This window comes from Neofelis nebulosa, chromosome 7, assembly GCF_028018385.1.
Source record: "Neofelis nebulosa isolate mNeoNeb1 chromosome 7, mNeoNeb1.pri, whole genome shotgun sequence".
NCBI lineage: Eukaryota > Metazoa > Chordata > Mammalia > Carnivora > Felidae > Neofelis > Neofelis nebulosa.
The window spans coordinates 107,435,181-107,453,614 of NC_080788.1; the positions used below are offsets into that span (position 1 = coordinate 107,435,181).

At 38.1% G+C, this 18,434-nt stretch overlaps 1 protein-coding gene across 2 annotated transcripts in view; it reads right to left on the reverse strand.

The window, feature by feature from the left end:
• CCDC175 (coiled-coil domain containing 175) overlaps positions 1 to 18,434 on the reverse strand; it is a 75,229-nt gene that overhangs the window by 15,980 nt on the left and 40,815 nt on the right. For both annotated transcript variants that reach the window (XM_058739198.1, XM_058739197.1), the window contains 2 exons: positions 15,916 to 16,054; positions 11,235 to 11,314 (listed from right to left, as the gene is read on the reverse strand). In XM_058739198.1, coding sequence (XP_058595181.1) covers positions 11,235 to 11,314; positions 15,916 to 16,054 — 219 coding nt within the window. The remainder of the gene's footprint in view (positions 1 to 11,234; positions 11,315 to 15,915; positions 16,055 to 18,434) is intronic.

Genomic DNA, 18,434 nt, shown 5'->3' on the forward strand with positions numbered 1-18,434 from the left:
ATTTCATACAAAAACAGTGGATTACACATGGAAACTTCCCCAGAATAGATTATATCTTAGGCCATAAAACAAGGGTCAATAAATCAAAAAAGTCTGAAATCAAATCACACATCTTTTCTTACCACAGCAATATGATACTAGAAATCAATCACAAGAAAAAAATCTGGAAAGAACATAAATACATGGACTTAAAAAAACAAACTACTGAACAATGAATGGGTCAACCAAGGTATCAAAGAGGAAATAAAAAAATACATGAGACAAATGAAAACACAGTAGTCTAAAATCCTTGGGATGCAGGAAAAGCTCTTCTCAAAGGAAAGATTACAGTAATAGAGGACTACCTCAAAAGCAAGAAAAATGTCAAATAAACAACTTTACCTTACACCTAAAGGAGCTAGAAAAAGAACAAAGCCCAAAGCTAGTAGAAGGAAGGAAATAATAAAGATTAGAGCAGAAATCAATGAAATAGAAACTAAAAAAACAATAGAACAGATCAATGAAATCACGACCTGGGCCTTTGAAAAGATCAATGGAATTGATAAACTGCTAGCTAGACTCATCCAAAAAAAAAAAAAAAAAAAAAAAAGGAGGACCCCCCCCCCCAAAAACCTAGAAATGAATGAGTAGAAATAACAACGGACACCACAGAAATACAAGGGATTATAAGAGAATATTGTGAAAAATTACATGCCAAAAAATTGGACAACCTACAAAAAAATGGATATATTCATAGAAACATATAACCTCCCAAAACTAAATCAGAAAAAATAGAAAACCTGAACAGATCAATTACTATCAATGAAATGAAATCAATAATCAAAACACTCCCAATAAACTAAGTCCAGGACCAGATGGCATCAAGGCTGAATTCCACCAAATTTTTTTTTAGTTTATTTATTTATTTATTTTATATAGAGAAAGAGAAACTGTGAGCAGGGGAGGGGAAGAGAGGGATAGAAAGAGAGAATCCCAAGCAGGCTCCATACTGTCAGTGCAGAGCCTGACACAAGGCTTGAACCCATGAACTGTGAGATAATGACCTGAGCCGAAATTAAGAGTTAGATGCCTAACCGACTAAGCCACCCAGGAGTCCCTCTACCAAACATTTAAAGAAGAGTTAATACCCATTCTTCTCAAACTATTCCAAAAAATAGAAAAAGAAGGGAAGTTTCCAAATTCATTCATTTTGATAGCAAAACCAAATGAAGACATTATAAGAAAAGGAATCTACAGACTAATATCTCTGATGAACACAGATGTAAAAATCCTCAACAAATTATTAGCAAACTGGATCCAACAGTACTTTTATTCCAGGGATGCAAGCATGGTTCAATATTCATAAATCAATCAATGTGATACATCACATCAACAAAAGAACAGAGAAAAACCATAGGATCATCTCAATAAATGCAGAAAAAGCATTTGACAAAACACAACATCCATTTGTGATAAAACCTCTCAACAAAGTAGGTCAAGAAGGAACATACCTCAATATAGTAAGTGCCATATATGAAAATCCCACAGCTAACATCTTACTAAATGGTGAAAAACTGAGAAATTTTCCTCTAAGATCAGGAACAAGACAAGGATGCTCACTTTTGCCACTTTTATTCAACATAGTGCTAGAAGCCCTAGCCACAGCAATCAGACAAGAAAAAAGAAATAAAAGATATCCAAATCTGTAAGGAAGAAGTAAAAACCTCATGATTTACAGATGACATAATACTATATACAGAAAACCCTAAAGACTACTGGAATTGATAAATGAACTCAGTAAAGTCACAGGATACAAAATTTATTTACATAAATCTGTTGTATTTCTAAACATTAATAATGAAGTAGCAGAAAGTAAAATTAAAAAAACAATCCCATTTACAGTTACATCAAAAACAATAAGATCCATAGGAATAAACTTAACCAAGGGGGTGAAAGACCTGTACTCTGAGAGCTATAAAAACACCGATGGAAGAAATGGAGGATGACACAAACTAATGAAACAATATGCCATGGTCATGGGTTGGGAGAACAAATATTGTTAAAATGCCCATACTACCCCAAAAAATTCATAAATGTAATACAGTCTCTATCAAAACAAAAACACTTTCCATAGAACTGGAATAAATAATTCTAAAATTTGAATAGAACCACAAAAGACTCCAAATTGACCAAGTAATCATGAGAAAGCAAACGAAGCTGGAAGTATCACAATTCCAGATTTTAAGAGACACTACAAGGCTGCAGTAATCAAAACAGTATGGTACTGGCTCAAAAAGAGACACAGATCAATGGAAAAATAGAGAACCCAGAAATAAACCCATGCTTATATGGCCAATTACTCTATGACAAAGAAGGCATGAGTATACAATGGGGAAAAGACAGTCTCCTCAATAAATGGTACTGAGAAAACTGAACACTGCAAAAGAATGAAACTGGATCACTTTCTTACCCTAAACACAGAAATAAACACAAAATGTATTAAAGACCTAAATGTCAGACTGAAAACCATACAATTACTAAACAAAAACATAGGCAGTAATTTCTTTGACATCAGCCATAGAAACATTTTCCTAGATAGGTCTCCTCAAGCCAGGGAAACAAAAACAACAATAAACTATTGGGACTACATCAAAATAAAACATCTTTACACAGTGAAGGAAATCCTCAAAACAAAAGGCAACCTACTGAATGGAAGAAGATATTTGCAAATGATATATCTGATAAGGGGTTAATATCCAAAGTATATATAAAGAAGTTTTTTTTTAAATGTTTAGTTCTGAAAGGCAGAGAGACAGAACACTAGTGGAGGAGGGGCAGAGAGAGCGGGAGAGATAATCTATCTGCAGCAGGCTCCAGGCTCTGAACTGTCAGCACAGAGTCCGACATGGGGCTTGAACTCATGAACTGCAAGATCATGACCTGAGCTAAAGTTGGACACTTAACTGACTGAGCCACACAGGTGCCCCTATATAAAGAACTTACAAAGCCCAACACCAAACAAGCAAACTAACAATCTGGTTAAAAAATGCACAGAGGACCTGAATAGACATTCTTCCAAAGAAGACACACAGATGGCCAACACACACACGAAAAGATGCTCAACATCACTAATTATCAGGGAAATGCAAATCAAAACTACAATGAGAAATGGTGGAATAGGAGAATCCTAAGCACACTTCATCCCACAGATACACCTAGATAACACCCACATCGGTGCAAATACCTCACTGAACAACCCCAAAACTGTCAGAACAGACTCCACAGCTAAATGTAGAGAATAGGCCACAATGAAGAGGAGAGGAAGGGCAGAGACATGATCAGGAGCCAAACTGATCCGTGGGAGGAAGGGACACCACAAGCATACAGAGGGGAGAGGAAAAGACTCCTCACCAGGCACCCCAGACAAAGGGGACCAGCATTAGGAAGACATATTCCCATAACATATGGCTTTGAAAACCAGTAGGGTCTAACTTTGTGAGTTCTTACAGTTAGTGCATTTACGAATCAGTGGGTTGGGCTCTGGAATGGCTAGAGAACAATAGAAAACTGAGTTCCTGCCCTTAAAGACAAAGCCCAACAAACAGCCCAGCTGACATACAGCATGGAAGCAGCAGTTTGAAAAATGCCTGGGGCATACAGGAAGGATATTTATTTATTAATCTCAGAACTGTGCTGTAAGGACAGGGATGGTTGAGAGATTTCTCTAAGAAAAATAGAGCTGGCAAGCACCGTTTCCCTTCCCACCCCCTCCCACCCCAGACTAGATACACAAACACCCTCAGGAACCAGCACAGCGCAAATGCTTTCCACCTAGTTTGCTCTTCCTCAAACCTCTCCCCTCCACCTTGGTGAGGCAATTTTCTAAAGTGGCTCCAGGTCCCCTCCCACAGCGGACTGGCAGTGACCTTGCTGGCACCACATGCCCCGCCCCTGCATTTTCTGCAGAGCAGCCCTTGGCAATTGTCTAGGCCACGAGTTCTCTCCTGCAGCAGACCAGTGCACAACTTTCTAACAATGTGCACCCACCCCCACATGCTCTTATGGACTTGTCCTTGGCAGGAGTCCGTCCAAATTGGTGCCACAAGCTGACAGTGTGCAAGCAGCCCCAATGGGGCCAGCACCACTCCAAAGTGACTCCTGTTCCTGGAAGTGGGGAAGATAACTGCATACATTAGTCTGAAACCCCAGCAGTGGGCTGGGGGCAGACATATGGTTTACCTTCAGGTCTCATCCACCAATGAAAGCTTCTCAGAGGACAATACAGGGAGAGCACCTTGGCGTTCAGTGCTACCACACCTCTGGAAAATGCCTGGTCTGACTCAGCTCAAGTCCACAGCAGCCCTAAACTGGCCCATGAACAACACAGGGACCAAGTCCTGCCAACAACAAGCAGAGATAGCCACTGAAGACACCTGGACTAAAGGAAAATGCAGCTCCAACACAGAAGTAGGGTACATGCAACACATGTAGCAGATACCCGTAAAGTGCCAGGTTCTTGTGAACAAGGGACACTGCACTACAGGGCACTACAGGACTCTTCTTCATAAGGCCACTGCTTTCAAGATCAGGATATGCAGCTGACTTTCTCAATACAGAGGAACAGATACCCAGAGTTCAGCAAAGTGAGGAGACAGAGGAATATGTCCCAAATGAAAGAACAGGACAATATCACAGCAAGAGACCGAAATCAAATGGAAATAAGTAATATGACTAATAGAGAATTTAAATCAATGGTCATAAAGATACTCACTGGACTGGAGAAGAGTGGAGGGCCCCAGACCCTCAACAAAGAGAAAACATAAAAGAAAATCAGAGATGAACAACACAATAACTAAAATAAAAAATATGCTAGTGAGAATACTTGGTAGACTAGAGGAAGCAGAAGAATGGATCAGTGACCTGGAAGATAGAGTAATGAAAGCAATCAAGCTGAACAGGAGAGAGAGAGAGAGAAAAGACTAACAAAAATGAAAATAGATTAAGGAAATTCAATGACACCATCAAGCATTAAAACATTTGTGATATATGAATCCCAGGAGAAGAGAGAGAAAAGAGGGCAGAAAAATTTATTTGAAGATATGAGAGTTGAAAACATCACTAATCTGGGGAAGGAAATATACATCCAGATCCAGGATGCACAGACAGCCACCCCCCCCCTCCCCAAAATCAATCCATAGATATCCACATCAGGATACATAGTAGGGGTACCTACTATGGGTTAAGTATCCAACTTTGGCTCAGGTCATAATCTCTCAGTTTGTGAGTTCAAGTACTGCATCCGGCTCTGTGCTGACAGTGAGGAGCCTGCTTGGGATTCAATCTCTCTCTCTCTCTCTGCCTCTACCCCACTTGTGTGCTCTCTCTCTTTCTCTCTCTTTCAAAAATAAGTAAATAAACTTGAAAAAAAAAAAGTTAAAAAAAAGACACCCAATAATTAAAGTGGTAGAAAGCAGTGATAGAGAATATTTAAAGCAGCAAGAAAAAGGAAACAGCTGCATACAAGGAAAACCCCATAAGGCCATCAGCTGATTTTTCAGCAGAAACATTGCATACCAGAAGGGAGGGGCTGATATACTCAAAGTGCTAAAAGGAAAAAGCCTGCATCCAAGAATAATCTACTCAGGAATGCTATCATTCAGAAAGGAGTTTGGATAGTTTCCCAGACAATCTAAAGTTAAAGGAGTTTATGACCACTAAACCAGCCTTATAAGAAATGTTGAGGGGAATTCTTTGAGTGGAAAGGAAAAACCATAAGCAGGAGTAAGAAAAATAGGAAGCACAAAAGTAGTAAAATTAAGCATATCTATATAAATCATTTAAGGGATTCACAAAATAAAAGGATATAAAGTATAATACCATATACCTAAAACATTGGGGCAGGGGAAGGAGTAAAACTTGACTGCTTTTAGAATAGGTTCAAACTTAAGTGACCATCAACTTAATATAGACTTCTATATGTATAAGATGTTATACATAAACCTAATGGTAACCACAAATCAAGAACTGGTAATAGATATGCAAAAAATAAACAGAAAAAATCCAAGTATATCACTTAAAAAAGCCAGCATACTGTGAGAATAAAGAGAAAAGAAAACAAGAACAGAGAAGAATTACAAAACAACCATACAAGTAACAAAATAGCAATAAGTACATACCTATCAATAATTACTTTGAATGTAAATGGACTAAACACTCTAATCAAAAGACATAGGGTGATGGAATGGATAAAAAAGCAAGACCCATCTGTATGCTGCCTACAAGAGACTCATTTCGGACCTAAAGATACATGCAGATTAAAAGTGATGGAAAAGCATTTGTCATACAAATGGAAGTGAAAAGAAAGCCAGGGTAGTAATACTTATACTGGACAAAATATACTTTAAAGCAAAGACTCTAACAAGAGGCAAAGAAAGACATCATGTAATCATAAAGGGAACAATCAACAATGGGGATATTTGTAAATATTTCTGCACCCAACATGGAAGACACAAATACATAGCAGTTAATAACAAATATAAGAAAGTAATCAGTAGTAATAGAATAATAGGAGACTTAAATACTCCACTTGCATCAATGGATAGATCATCCAAACAGAAAATCAATATGGAAACAGTGGCTTTGAATGACACATTGGACCAGATGGATTTAACAGATATATTCAGAATATTCCATTCTAACACAGTGGAATACAAATCCTTTTCAAGTGCACATGGGACATTTATCAGAATAGATCACATGTTAGGCCACAAAACAAGTCTCAACAAATTCAAAAAGACTGAAGTTATTACCATGCATCCTTTCTGACCACAATGCTATGAAACTAGAAATCAACTACAAGAAACATTTGGAAGGAATACAAATACATGGAGCTTAAGTAACATGCTACTAAACAGTGACTGGATCAACCAAGAAATCAAAGAGGAAATTAAAAAAAAAGTGGAGAGAAATGAAAAATGAAAACATAACAGTCTAAAATTTTTGATATGCAGCAAAAGCTGTTCTAAGAGGGAAGTTTATAGCAATACAAGCTTTATTCAAGAAGATAGAAAAATCTCAAATAAAAAACCTAATCTTACACATAAAGGAGCTAGAAAAAGAAGAACAAAGCCAAAAACCAGTAGAAGGAAGGAAATAATAAAGATTAGAGCAGAAATAAATGAAATAGAAACTAAAAAAAAAAAAAAAACCAATAGAACAGATGAATAAAATCAGGAGCTGGTTCTTTGAAAAGATCAACAAAATTGATAGACCTTTGGCCAGACTCATCAAAAATAAAAAAAATAAAATAAAAAGAGAGAGAGAGAAAGGACTCAGACAAAATCAGAAATGAAAGAGGAGAAATAACCACAGAAATACAAAGGATTGTAGGAGAATATCATGAAAACTCATATGCCAACAAATTAGACAACCTAGGAGAAATGGAAGCAGATAACCTCCCAAACCATATAACTTCCCAAAACTAAATCAAACATTCAAAAAAAAAAGTTAATACCTGTTCTTCTCAATCTATTCCAAAAAAAAAAATAGAAAAAGAAGGAAAGCTTCCCAATTCATTCTATGAGGCCAAGTACCACCCTAATACCAAAACCGGATAAAGGCACTATAAAAAAAGGAAGCTACAGACCATTATCTCTGATGAACACAGATGCAAAAATCTTCAACAAAACATCAGCAAACTGGATCCAACAGTACATTAAAAAATTATTCACCAGGATCAAGTGGGATTTATTCCTAGGATGCAAGTGTGTTTCAATATTTGCAAATCAATTACCATGATACACCACATCAACAAAGAAATGGAGAAAAATCATATGATCATATAATCATTTGAATAGATACAGAAAAAACATTTGACCAAGTGCAATATCCATTCATGATCAAAATCCTCAACAAAGATGTGAAGAGAACATACTTCAAACATAATAAAGGCCTTATATGAAAACCCCACAGCTAACATCAGACTCAATGGTAAAAAACTGATAGCTTTCTCCCTAAGATAAGGAACAACACAAGGACATCCACTCTCACAACGTTTTTTTAACATAGTACTGGAAGTCTGAACCACAGCAATCAGACAAGAAAAAGATATAAAAGGCACCCAACTTGGTAAGGAAAAAGTAAAAATGTCACTATTTGCAGATGACATGACACTCTACATAAAAGCCCTGAAGAATTCACCAAAAAACTACTAGAATGGATACATGGATTCAGTATGTTTGCAGGATGCAAAATCAGTATACAACCCATTGCATTTCTCTACACCAATAATGAAGTAGCAGAAAGAGAAATTAAGAAGATAATCCCATTTACAATTGTACCAAAAATAATAAAATACCTAGGAATAAACTTAACCATGGAGGTAAAAGACGAGGACTATAAAACACCAATGAAAGAAATTGAAGATGACAGAAACAAATGGAAAGATATTCCATGCTCATGGATTGGGAGAACAAATATTGTTAAAATGTCCATACTACCCAAAGCAATCTACAGATTTAATACAATTCCTATCAAAATACCAACAGCATCTTTCACAGAGCTAGAATTAGATCATCCTAAAATTTGTATGGAACTGCAAAAGATCCTGAATAGCCAAAGCAATCATAAAAAGGACTGGGGGTATCACAATTACAGATTTCAAGATATACTACAAAGATATTCTACTAGATCTTGAAATCACAGATTTCATATACTATAAGATATACTACTGATTACTACTGTTCAGTAGTAATCAAAACAGTATGGTACTGGCACAGATAGACATAGAGACCATCAGAACAGAATAGAGAGCCGAGAAATTAGAACACAATTGTATGGTCAATTAATCTTTGACAAGGGAGGCAAGAATATGCAAAAGATGGTCTTCAACAAATGCTGATGGGAAAACTGAACATCTACACGCAAAAGAATGAACTAGATCACTCTTAAACCATAGACAAAAATAAACTCAAAATGCATTCAAGACCCAAATGTAAAACCTGAAACCAGAAAAATCCTAGAAGAGAGTACAGGCAGTAATTTCTCTGACATCAGCTCCTGAGGCAAAGGAAACAAAAGCAAAAATAAACTCTTGGGACTACATCAAAATAAAAAGCTTCCACACAGCAAATGAAACAATCAACAAAACTGAACGAGAGCCTAATGAAAAGGAGGAGATATTTGCAAATGACATACCAATGGAGGTTTAGCACCCAAAAATAGAAAGAACTTCTACACTCAACACTAAAAAAAACAAGTAATCCAATTTAAAAATGGGCAAAAGACACGAGTAGACATTTCTCCCAAGACATACAGATGGCCAACAGACACATGAAACGATGCTCAACATCATCCATCATCAGGGAAATGCAAACCAAAAACATGAGTGGGATGCCTGGGTGACTCAGTTGGTTGAGCATCTCCTTCTTGATTTTGGCTCAGGTCATGATCTCGCAGTTTGTGGGATCAAGCCCCTCATTAGGCTCTACACTGACAGCACAGAGCCTGCTTGGGATTCCCTCTCTCCCTCTCTCTCTCTCTCTCTCTCTCTCTGCCTCTCCCCCACTTGTGCTCACTCCCTCTCAAAATAAACAAACATTAAAAAAAAAAAAAACCCAAACCATGAGATATCACTTCACACCTGTCAGAATGGCTAAAATAAAAAACTCAAGAAACAACAAGTGTTGGCAAGGATGTGGAGGAAAAGGAATACTTGGGCACTGTTGGTAGGAATGCAAACTGGGACAGCCACTGTGGAAGACAGTATGCAGATTCCTCAAAAAATTAAAAATAGAACTACCCTACAATCCAGCAATTGTACTACTGGATATTTGCCCAAAGAATATGAAAATGCTAATTCAAAGTGATGTATCCATATCCATATCCATATCCATATCCATATCCATATCCATATCTCTATATCTATCTCTATATCTCTATATCTATATTTATACCTACATCTATCTCCTATGTTTATTGCAGCATTATTAACAATAGACAAGATATGGAAGCAACCAAATTGTCCATGGATAGATGAATGGATTTAGAAGATGAGGTACATATGTACAATGGAATGTTACTCAGTCATTAAAACGAATGAGATCTTGCCATTTGTGACAACATGGATGGACCTGGATTGTATAATGCTAAGTGAAATAAGTCAGAGAAAGACAAATACCATATGATTCACTCTTAAATGACATTTAAGAAAACAAAAACAAAAACAGAAAAAAAAAAGAGACACCTCCCCCTCCCCCAGACTCTTAAATACAGAGAACAAACTGGTAGTTATCAGAGGGGAGGTGGGTGCAGGGATGGGTGAAGTAAATGAAGGGGATTAAGAGTATACTTATTGGGATGAGAATTGAGTAATGTATAGCATTGTTGAATGATTAAATTGTACATCTGAAACTAATATAACACTGTATGTTAGTTATATTTGAATAAAAAATAAATAAAACTCCAAAGCTCTGGGAAGCAAGTCCATGGACTTAAGTTAGACAATTAAGACAAATAAGTTGTTGAGACAACTTTATAAATCTGATATTTGAACAACTGTATGCCAAAAAATGGGGAAGAGGGAAGTGAAATTTATTGAGGCTTTTTCAGTGAGGATTTAATTTTTTTTGAAGAGAAAGGAATATAACTTAATGGATTTTTCATAATATTCTACTGAATTCTCTGTTTGATTCTTAGTTATTATACTGTTACAAGTCACATAATCTTTAGTCATTGTATAACCATCACTCGCAGCATCTTACCAAGGAAATAGAATTGCATATATACTTACTAGTTCTTTTCCCCTTCATATTTCTCTATACCCACATGTTAAAAGTTACTTCTGATATCAATGCTTCTCAAAACTAGAATGTTTCTAGTTTTAATTAACCAATTCTACATACACATGTTTATCATTAATTACTGATTATAAATTTTATAAAGGTAGTAAATGTCTCTTTACATGCTCTCATTTCATCTACTCCCACCCCATCTCTGCAACCTTTGTGCATTTATCCTAATATTCATAGGAATTTAACAGAATAAGAGATCTAAAAAGAACCTTAGGAAGCATCATCCCATCTCTACCTCATAAATAAGAAAACTGAGGCCCTCCCCCCCCAAGGATATGCTCATGATTACATGTTAGTTGCATCTAGAGTCTCCTCTGTATACGCACGCGCACACACACCGTATTATGGTTTGTATATATCAGTATTCCAATAAAAGCAAGAAGAATGAATACATTGACTCTTTACCGAGTTGCTGAAAAATCTTGAAAAGTCTCTTGCCATTTGAGAAATGTAATCGTTCAGTAAATTCTGCTCCTGCTTTTGTGCTATATAAAAGAAAAAGAAGAAATAACTGCCCACAATGTTTAGTTTAAAAAATTAATCAAAATAAGGTATGTGTCTAGTTTTAAAAGTCAAATACTATGGGGCACCTGGCCGGTTCAGTCGGTTAAGTGTTTGACTTTGATTCAGGTCATGTTCTCACAGTTGGTGGGTTCGAGCCCCTCATCAGGCTCTCTGCCGTCAGCATAGAAACCACTTTGCACCCTCTGTGCTGCTCCCCCTGCCCCGCCCCTTCCCTGCTGGTTCTCTCTCTCAAAATAAATAAATACACTTAAAAAAAAGTTAAATACTATTATAAGGCTTAAAACAAAAAATAGAAGTTAGATGTTTCCAATGCAGTGCAGTATCTGACTCCTCAGAATCAACAACTTTTAAACTCAACTTTTTCTTCTTCTATTTTCTTAAAAAATGCTTATATGACGATTTCTTGATTTGTCACTTTAAGACACTTTCTATCTTCTTCCTAATATAGAAAGTAGCCCACTCTCACCCCTACATCCCCCACGTGCACTTCTAATCTCCCCATAAAGTCATGTTTTTTAAAGTGAATTTTAACTATATTTTAAAAAAAGATTTTGTTTTTAAGTAATCTTTATACCCAACATGCGGCTTGATCAAGAACCTTCGATCAAGAGTCACATGCTCTACCAACTGAGCCAGCCGGGTGTCCCTAATTGTAACTATTTAGATCATTATGACAATGTAAACATTCACAGATGAGACAAATGGTGTAGTATGATTATTCCTCCCCTCCTGTATAATTTTTTGTTTTTCCTGGAGCTAAAAATACCTCATTTTTTATTTCCTTAGTTTTCCATGTACACATTAATTCATATCTAAATCTATAATAGAATTATAAAATCTTTCCAAATATTACTTCCCACGTGGTCAAACATCTTAGGTAATCTACCAGTTTCATATCTCTTGCCTCCCCCAACCCCCCTTGCCCACCGCCGCCTTCTCTTTTCTGAGCACTTGGGACTTTCCTTTGCATTCCCCTTATGTTGGACCTCCTGTTTCCTGAATTTCATGTCCTTTTCTTTTTAATTTATTCCGAGCAAATTCTGTGCTAGCTTCCTGAGACAGAGTAAATGAGATATTTTGATATCTTATATATCTAAACATGTCTCTATTCTATATTTATATTTGGCTAATAGTTTGGATGGGTATCTAATGTTAGATATTATTTTCTCTCAGAATTTTGAAGGCAATGTCTTTTTTTAGTATAATAGTATAATAGTACAGTTAAGAAGCCTAAAACCATTCTGATTGCTAATCTTTTGTGTGAGATCTGCTTTTTCTCTTTAGAAGCCTTTGGAATATTCTTTTTTAGCCTGAAATCCCACAATGATGTGACTTACTGTCTTTTCCTTTAGAAATTGCACTGGGGATTTGATGGGCCTTTTCAAATAGGAAACTCATATTCTCCAATTCTGAGAAATATTTTTGTATTATTTCTTGGATAACTTTATCCTTTCCATTTTCTTTTCTGGCCTTATATTAATTAAATATTCAACATCTCAGAACGGTCTTCTAATTTTCTTACTCTTTTATCCTGTTCCTCAACTCCTTATTTTGTTCTATTTTTTGAGAGATTTCCTTTTCTTATAATCCTATTAAATTTTAAGATTTTCGTTGTCAGGGGTGCCTGGATGGCTCAGTCGGTTAAGCGTCCGACCTCGGCTCAGGTCATGATCTCACTGCTCCCGAGATCGAGCCCCAACAGTCAGACTCTGTGCTGACAGTTCAGAGCCTGAAGCCTGTTTCAGATTCTGTGTCTCCCTCTCTCTCTGCCCCTCCCCTGATTGTGCTCTCTCTCTCTCTCAAAAATAAATAAACATTTAAAAAAATTTTTTAATAAAATAAAATATTGGTTATATTTTTCATTTCTAGGAGCTCTTTCCTGTTTCTGTTCTTTTTCATACATGCAATATATATTTTCTCTATGAATGTAACTTTAAGATATATTCTCTAAAACATATAGAATGTATGTTTTCTTTAATATATAGACTATATATACATTATGCATAATATACAGAGAATAGACATCCTCTAAGAAGATGTATCTTTAAAAGCATTCTTATATTCATTGTGTCATCTGTTTCCACCAACTTCTGTTTTTCTGTCTGCTTTAGTTTCTGCCTTTCACATTGGAGTTTTTCCTGAAGTGTCTGGTGATCTTTGACTATCTAATCCTATTTAAGCATGAGGCACTAAAAGGCTCAGTTCCTGGGTGGGTTTCACTGTACAGTGATCAGGAAGGGACCAGCCATTTTGTTGGAGGATCCTCAAATGTTAGATTATGTGGGGCTTTTCTCTGGAACTGTTTAGTTTCCTTAGAGAAGAATCCAACCATCTCCTTTTCAAGAGTGGGGAAGGGATTACAGAACAGTCACACACACAATGGGCTGGCAGCCTTCATCAAGTTCAGCAGTGGAAGGGGGTCTCTCTATAGCATCTGTCTTCTGCCCTCTGTCATATCTGATATCCTGCAGTATAGAACCCCCTGGTCTGACTTCTCTGCCAGCACTGGGAGGAGTAGTCAGTCGCTCAGCTGCACAGAAGATGGCATCTGACCTGGAAGTCTAACCGCTTGTTATCAAGATTTTCAACCAATCTTCAACCCTGTGACTCATTTCAGCTTCCCAGTAGCAGGGTCCTCCAATGCCCAAGACTTGCCAGGTCCTTGCTTTCATGGTGTGCTTTTTATGCAGGCACTTGCTAGCCACATTTCCCTTCCTGTTAATTCTTCTAGCCAATTCTACCTTCTAAAGATTTGTTGATGTTTATTTTCTGCAGATATCTTCTCTGCCAGTCTCTGTACTTGAGAGTCATAATTTTTTTCCCTAAAAAAATATTTTACACACATTTTTATGAAATTTCACTAGGGAGCACAGATGGATGCATGCTTTACCCATAACATTTAACTGAAAGTCATAAGTCATAACATTGCTCTTTGTGTGTTCTGAGCCACTTCTATCCTCTGTAAGTCTCACTGCTGGCAGGTGAAGCATATTTTCCTACTCTGGAGCGCATTGCTCTTATGTTCCCTTTCTCTGGCCTTTCCCTCTTTTCTCTACTTTCTTTAGTATTTTCTTTCTTTGCCTCAAGAGAATCAGCACTTGCAATATATGGAAATATATTGCTTATTTTCAAACTCCTCATGTTTCTTACATCCTCCACCTTAGTGCAAGAAGGGATGGGAAGAAGGTTGGGAGAACAGAAAATTGGGGGTGGAGTACATAGGTTTCATGACCCTTCTTAAAGCAGCAAAAGACCAAGAAAATCTACCTGAGTTGACTAAATGAGAATCTGACAAGAATAGGAAAATCAACTGAGGAATGGCAACCAGACCAATTATTCAAGGTACTTATTCTTATAATCTTATATTCTTAAAAAACCACTTTCCTTGGCAATGACCACTATTCACTTTTACTTTTGAGAGAGGGTGTGCATGTGTGTGCACGCACGCAAGCAGGAGAGAGGGAGAGGGAGACAGAGAATCTCAAGTGGGCTCCATACTCAGCACCAAGCCCCACATGGGGCTTGATCTCATGACCGTGAGATCATGACCTGAGCTAATATCAAGAGTCAGACATTTAACCAACTGAGCCATCCAGGGCCCCCCACCACTATTCACTTTTAAATATTTGTTTTACACTTCAACATACTGGATTTCTATATGATTATATCTTTTTGACACAGACTATTTTGATGTCTCTCCCCATATTCATCTTCGCCAGCTGTTTATTTCCATCACAGTGCACATTTTTTTGGGGCTCCCGTTCTAGTCCTTTCTGTAACTTTTGATCCTGGTCTTCTGATTTTCAGGGTACTTTTTCCATCTAGAAAACAGAAATTCTGGAAGCTTTTCTGCTTAACAACCTTGTGGGACTTGTTGGTTAATGATACTCTGCTTCCCAAATGCAAGACAAAACTCACACCTCTAGAGATGATTCTGGATTTATGAAATTTTGGGTGCAGAGTTAGATGACTCCATCCTATTTTTCTGGAGAAAATGAGTATTTTTATATTTAATATACATGATTGTGCCCTGTAACAAAATGTAAAATACACATACTTTGAGACACATTTCACATCCTCTATAAAGCCTCCATTTCTAAGACTACTTCTTATATATCTTCGCCTTAGGGGTGAGTTAGGAGGAAAAAAAATCTGAGGAGTACCTACTTGGTAAATGGTTAGAGTCATAGCTGGAACAAGATAGAATATTCAAATTCATGTTAAGAAACAGACAAAAAGAATTCCACTTGGTAGCAGATAAAGGTGCTATTTCTCCTTTTACCAAGGAGAGACAGAAACCACATTATATAGTTGTCACTAATTCTTGATTTTAAAGTCTTTAAAAGAGAAAAGGAAACATTTGACAAGGGCAACATCAGGGCTGCGGTGTAAAGAAGAAATTAGTAGATGGGGCAAAAACTAGAGAAGAAAGAGTTAAAGGCGATGGGAAAAGTTTGCAGAGTTTCATCACTGGCTCACGAATGATGACCCACCTTGAGTTAGGGGATATCAGGGAAATCCTTACCTGTCTTAACGTTAATTACTGAGACTTCATACCTACCTGTAATAAAATGAATGAGCTCTTCCAGTTTTCCAGCTTTGCTCATATATTCTTCTTCTGCCACTTGAAGTTGCGGAAGACGCTCGACTAGTTCATCTTCCTTTACTCTGTTACTTTGCGTTTCCCTAGCGAATCTTAGCTTTAAAGAAAATAAAGCTAATTGTGAGGCATGATTTTAGAGAACGGACACAATTTACACTCCAGAGTATAATGTAAGTTCTTTGAGAGGAAGAGCCCTGTCTTACTTAGTGTCCTCTCATCGTGAGGTGCATAGAAAGGTATCCGGCATATCCTAGATATTCGAAACATATTTGTTGGCTGATTCAGAGAGTCTCTGGAAATCTATGAAGTAAGGAGATTACATTCAATGGTCTCTTCAAGGAACCCTTCATTTTTCTAGCTCTACTGCTACGATTCCATTAATGCTACCATGTACGTACCCCAAACACCTACTTGAGAAAATCTCTCTTGAGAGAAAACAAACAAACAAACAAAAAACAGGCAGCAATGGGACACCTGGGTGGCTCAGTCGGTTAAGTGTCTGACCTGACTCTTCATTTTGGCTCAGGTTGTGATCTCACAGTTTGTGAGTTCAAGCCCCACACTGGGCTTTGCGCTGACAGTGTGGAACCTGCTTGGGATTCTCTTTCTTCCTCTCTCTCTCTCTCTCAAAAAAAAAAAAAAAAAAAAAGCAGCAAAACAAAATATACATAAGTCCTAAGAAAAGTGGATTAAATAAGAAATGGGGAGGGGGTAGAAACAAGTGGATATATTGTTACAATAAATGGGCAAAGAGCACCCAAAACAAAACATGAAGATGCCTGCTTAATTATCCAGGTTTTAGTTAGCTGGACCGCTCTTAGAAAGTCAGCATGGGTTTAAAAGGGTGATAAAGCAGTGGCAGCCAGCTGATATTTACTAGCCATTCTCCTGTCCCTCGATATCAGGACTCGTCAGTTCTAGCTCAGCATATGGCTGCCAGCCGGACTGATTTCTCAGCTTTCCTTGCAAGTGGGTGCGACTAATGGCTTTGTGAGCAGAAGCGGTGTGGGCCGCTTCTGGGTCCTCCGCCTGCAACAGGGAGCAGTACGTGCCCCCTCGGTCCTTCCCTCCGTCCCCTGGCTGGAAAAGAATGAGAATGGAAACTGCCACTTGGATCCACAGAGGTTAGCCTCACGCTGAGAGGATGGCAGAGCTGCCCTTCCAACCTTGGGCCCCTTCCCTTTGGCCTGTAATGGGAGAGAAATAAACCTCTCTCTTCTGTAATGACCACGTCAGGGCGTCTTCTCCACTAGATAGTTAGACTCTTAAGATTCGAATAGGCCACACTTGACCCAACTTATTCTTAACACCTTTTTCGCTTTTTACCTTTAATCCAGGTTGCACACATACATAATCTGAAGGAAAACCCGGGCGCCAGCAGGGCAATGCCAGGTATGCGTCTTCAGTGGGAGGGACCCCTCACCACAGCTGACCAGAGGCTACTGTCCTTCGACCCCAGCAAAGTGGGAACTCAGATGTAAGAGGAAGATACCCACATGGGTGGGTGTGATAGGCACCTTGGTTTTGAAGCCTCATGTCCCAATAGGAACCAACTTCTCTTGGGTATACCCTCCAGGTCCCCGAAAGAGACGTGCCTACTTAAAAGAGGCACCAAACCCAGGGAAGTCCAATGCTCTAGTTTCCCCACCAGTTATTCTCCCGGGCGAGACGCGGCATACCAGTCATGGGTCACTGTTTACAAACAATGTTGCCCGACGATACAACTTTAGTTGTCTACCTTTGCCAGGGTCTAGGGGAATGACCCAGAAGGTTAAGCCAAGGTCAATTTCCCAATAAAGAAGAGAGGGTTGGTAACCCTTTACTACACATATCCTGCCTGTGTTCACCGTATTTTGGCATCTCTGATAAAGCAGCCTGTCTGCACCCTAGTTAATAGAGCGACACACCAGCCTGGGATGTTCCCTCCCAAATTGCAATGAGAATCCTTAGGGATAAATATAGAAAGATCAAAACACATGTAAAAACACCATAATTTAAACACATTACAATGAGGCATCAGGAGTAATTTTCTCCACACTGCACGTTAAGAAATTCAACTGTGTAGGGGCGCCTGGGTGGCTCAGTTGGTTAGGCGACCGTCATGATCTCGCTCAGGTCATGATCTCGCAGTTTGTGAGTTCGAGCCCTGCGTCAGGCTCTGTGCTGACAGCTCAGAGCCTGGAGCCTACTTCAGATTCTGTTCTCCCCCTCTCTCTACCCGTCCCCTGCTCACGCTCTGTGTCTCTCTGTCTCTCAATAATAATAAACATTAAAAAAATAAAAAAAAAAAAAAAGGAAACTCAACTCTGTATTATCTATACCATGTTCTCTAAAGAATAGCTTGAGGGTCTAAGGAAGTATGTGAATGCATTAATTTGTTCCCATTGCCGACATTGACTTAAGCTGCCAGAATTTCCCTGACAAGGAACCATGCTGTTGTTTCATGCTTTGAGGGAGGCTTTGGGTACCAGATGCCG